This window comes from Phaethon lepturus, unplaced genomic scaffold, assembly GCF_000687285.1.
Source record: "Phaethon lepturus isolate BGI_N335 unplaced genomic scaffold, ASM68728v1 scaffold47980, whole genome shotgun sequence".
NCBI lineage: Eukaryota > Metazoa > Chordata > Aves > Phaethontiformes > Phaethontidae > Phaethon > Phaethon lepturus.
Genome location: NW_010512208.1, coordinates 1,102 through 4,913, shown reverse-complemented (window position 1 = coordinate 4,913; position 3,812 = coordinate 1,102). Strand labels below are relative to the sequence as shown.

The window sequence follows — 3,812 nt, the reverse complement described above, 5'->3', positions numbered from 1 at the left end:
TTGGTTGCTGGCTGGGGCTAAACCATGACAAATATGAAGTAAGGATTTTTTTCTTCTGCATAGCTTTATATTGAATTTATACTGAATCTCCACTCCATTGCCTGAAAGCTTGCAAGCAGACTAGTTATTCTTCATCTCTATTATACTGAATAATACATGTAAAGTTTGTTGAAGTTACCATCTTACCAATCACTGTAATTTCCCAAAGCATTAGGAATACATCAAGCTGCACATGACTTTGCAGGACTTGACTGGTGATCTTCACACATATTAACAACCATTTATTTCTGTTCTCCACACCCTCTGTTTTACTTAGTCATTTGCATGGCATTCACTGGTGTAGAATCAAGACTATATTATTATTTTATACCATATCAAAATGTACATGCTGAAAAAGAGTCAGAAAGTTTACCAGTTGGCAACACAGCTCCTTTATGAACCTGAGCTGGTTGCATGCTCCTGAAAAGGTAAGTTAAGGCAGAACAACCCCATCACTCAGGCCCACATTCTTGCTCCAGTAACTTTGAGGGGCATGTCTTCCCTTTCAGAAGCTATATTGCACCTGTAAGTACACTCAACCATGTAGTCTGTAAAAACCTATCCTTTAGTGTACCAAGGACAAATGCCCCAAGTCACAGCTGAAATTCCTTTCAGATCTCAAAACAGGTCGCTGTTCATTTTCTCTGTAAACAAATTTTCCACAACTCTTCCACAATGAGAAGATAAGCAGAGAAGAAAATTGTGCTTCCTGCTATAGCATTACTTTGAGCACTCTTTTATATGCCTTAGTCATCTCAAATCTATGAATTCTCTGGTAGATAGTCTGTTTCTAATGCCTTTATGATAATGTATTTCTCCTAATGCCTTTAAAAGCAGTACTATTCATTTCTATGTAATTCTTCAGACTTCTTTTTTGGACCTGCTGCATTGTGTTTTTAAACCTAAACTCATGAATTTCTATCAGATTACGTCAGTTTTTTAAAGAATGACTTCTTATGTGCAATAACTTCCCTTCCCCACGTATTTAGTTATTCTGGCCCTTCTCTTGTTACATCTCGAGCCTCTTCTGACAGTTGCATGTTTGTTCTTTGCAGCAGGCATGGATGTACAGATTTTTACACTATTAGGTCTTCCTTTTAGCTTCTCCTTAGCAAGTTCCCTGATTTTCTATACAACTTTGCCTTTTGAAATTAAGTACAATTAGGCGGGGGGTGGGGGGGGGGGTTAGGCTTCTATTGCTTCTGCAAAAACAATGAAACTCAGCATATTACAGTTGCTGTTCTTGAATCAGTCTTCAGCTAACATTTTGAATCAATCCTATGCTCAGGAACAAGACCAAGGTTGGTTTTTGAGTTTCCTAAGACATCACACCATCAAGCAGTCACTGATCACCCTAAAAATCTGTATCACCACTGTGTATAATCTGCAAACATCTTCAATTCCAAAATGATGACAAGGCCCAGATATATAAATTTGCAGTGGTGTACTCTTAAAACTGTCATAAAGGTGCATTTTGTAGTGGTTTACATTCTAACTTTACAATATAATCCAAATTATATTGTAGCTTTACAATATAATCCAAACAAGAATTCTGTTGCCACAGTTGTGTGTTAGGTACTACACCAAAAAAAAAAAATTGTGCTTCCTGCTATAAAACTAGGAACAAAAGCTTTCCAAATGTAATTCCTGGTTCTTTTGAACTGTGTAACTCTGACAAGTTACTGTAGAAGTGTTCAAACAACCCACACGAATCAGTGAAAATTGCCTTTTTGGGGAGTAAATACAAGGACTCAAACGTCTACATGCCTCAGTGCCTTATCTATAGAGAAGGAATATTATCATCTGTAATTTGACCATAAACTAATTAGCATATGATTAATGGTCAGATAATAACATTGAGAGAATTACCTAATAATATTACCTTGAAAATAAAGTTGCTCTAAATGGCAGGAATAACTTACTATTTTCCCTTACAGTGAAAACTACTAAAAAAAGATACACTTTATATAACAAGAGTTGTTTGACAACATTCAGATGAATCACAATTACCTGGAATTAAAAAACTGTAGAACTTTTCCATGAGTTTTTGAATCAGCTGATTAGCTTTTTTGGGTCTTCCACCTCCATCACTGAGAAATTCTGGTTTACTTAGCCCAGCTTCCAGAAGGTAAATTCCAACCTATGAAAAGATTATACAGTTAATCATTTAATTAACTGTTAGAATGATGAGAATATTATAAACAGAAGAGTATGAAAATAACTACAGTGCTTTGAAAGTTTGCAGATGTAGACAGATAAGATGAATTTACTAAAATCACCATATAGAGGATAGAGTACATGGTAGCCAAAAGCTTCTTTGACTCCTTTGGGTAATGCATTACTAATGGTGCAACAGTAAAAATAAATTTTTAGGAAAAGACACACAGAAAACATTTACATAAGCATGTCGAAACTATATATATTCATCACGTTATAAAAATACATGGTAGCTGCCAGACTTCATTGTTCAGAGGTTTTTATATTTCAAACATAAAAGAACTTTAAAAATGCAAAACAAATATATGAATCCATACCTTTAAAGCTTGAGCCTCCCCAGGTCTTTGATAAAGTCCAATTATCTTCTTCTTTTGCAACCATCGCAAACCTTCCAGTATTTCACCACCTAAAGTTGGTTCCACCAAAATACATTGTTCATAAGCACCCAGGTATTCTTTTGTTTCATTACTGTACTCTTCTTCACTTCTTTCATGAACACAGACCTGCAGCTGATCATCAGGGTCTCCTCTCAAAGTAAAGCTCCTTTCATGGAATTCGTCAGTAAGAATTTGTTCAGAAGGCAGATGAAGAGCAAATTCTCCCAACAAAGCTTTCCAGGACCCATCTGCACGGTATGGCACGACTATAATATTTAGCTGTAGCAACACAGGAGTCAAGATGGAATAAGAGTCTTCTTCATCGTTAACTGTCAAAAACTTAACAGATTTTGAGCCACTGCTTTCTTTCTGAATGAGATCTTCATCGGTGCTGTCATCATTTATAACAATGAAGGGTGCAGAAGAAGTGCTTGGACCTGGAACATGGTCCTCATTAATCACTTCATCATCTAATGTTATCACCTCATTTCTCCGGTCTTCATGCATATTCCAGCAGAGCTTTTTCTTTTTCTCCTCATCCACTTTTGATGGAGGTGCACGTTTTCGACGACTACTCATTTTGTTGTTTTCTCAGCAGTATTTTCAGTCTCTGCAAGATGAAGTACATTAGTGAGCAGTAAGCATTACAAAATCAAATGCTCACACTGAAATTTCACTGTGTAGTAGCTACTAAAGTTGCAAAAGGTTTGGACACAGACGTATGCACTAAGAAACCTAACTGTTCAAAAGAGACTTAGTTTTACAGAGCCTCTCCTGTCCCTGCGCCATTACACAAAGCTGGACATGAAGCATTTGACTTGTACTGTATCTTATCATTTTGCCAGACAGCTACAGACAGAGATCAAAAAGAATGCTACATTTCACAGCTGTTACTCAGAATCTTGTGGGACAGATATAAAATGAGGAGCAGTGGAGGGAGATGGCAAAAGAAACTCCACAAAAGTGCAGGAGGCACAGGAGATTCAGGGGCAGGTGTGGGGAAAATACACAAAATTCCTCCTTCCTTTCAAAGCCTACGTTGAGATGAAACTTTAAGCAAACTTGACACGTGGCTAGTCTGAAGGTGTCATTACATAAAATATGGTTTAGAGCCTAAGCTATCAAATTCTGTCCTTAAAAGTCCCTGATGACCTTCGTGCTAGTACTGAATACTTTATT

The 3,812-nt window shown here is 36.9% G+C and overlaps 1 protein-coding gene across 1 annotated transcript; it reads right to left on the bottom strand.

Annotated features, from left to right (window-relative positions):
- Positions 1 to 2,049: 2,049 nt before the first annotated feature.
- On the bottom strand, positions 2,050 to 3,238 carry LOC104619949 (E3 ubiquitin-protein ligase SHPRH-like; the record flags this gene model as incomplete). Its single annotated transcript, XM_010286010.1, has 2 exons — positions 2,574 to 3,238; positions 2,050 to 2,179 (listed from the first exon to the last, which is right to left on the bottom strand). Coding segments are annotated over exons 1-2 (769 nt in total), but the record flags the coding sequence as incomplete, so codon positions are not given.
- Positions 3,239 to 3,812: the final 574 nt, after the last annotated feature.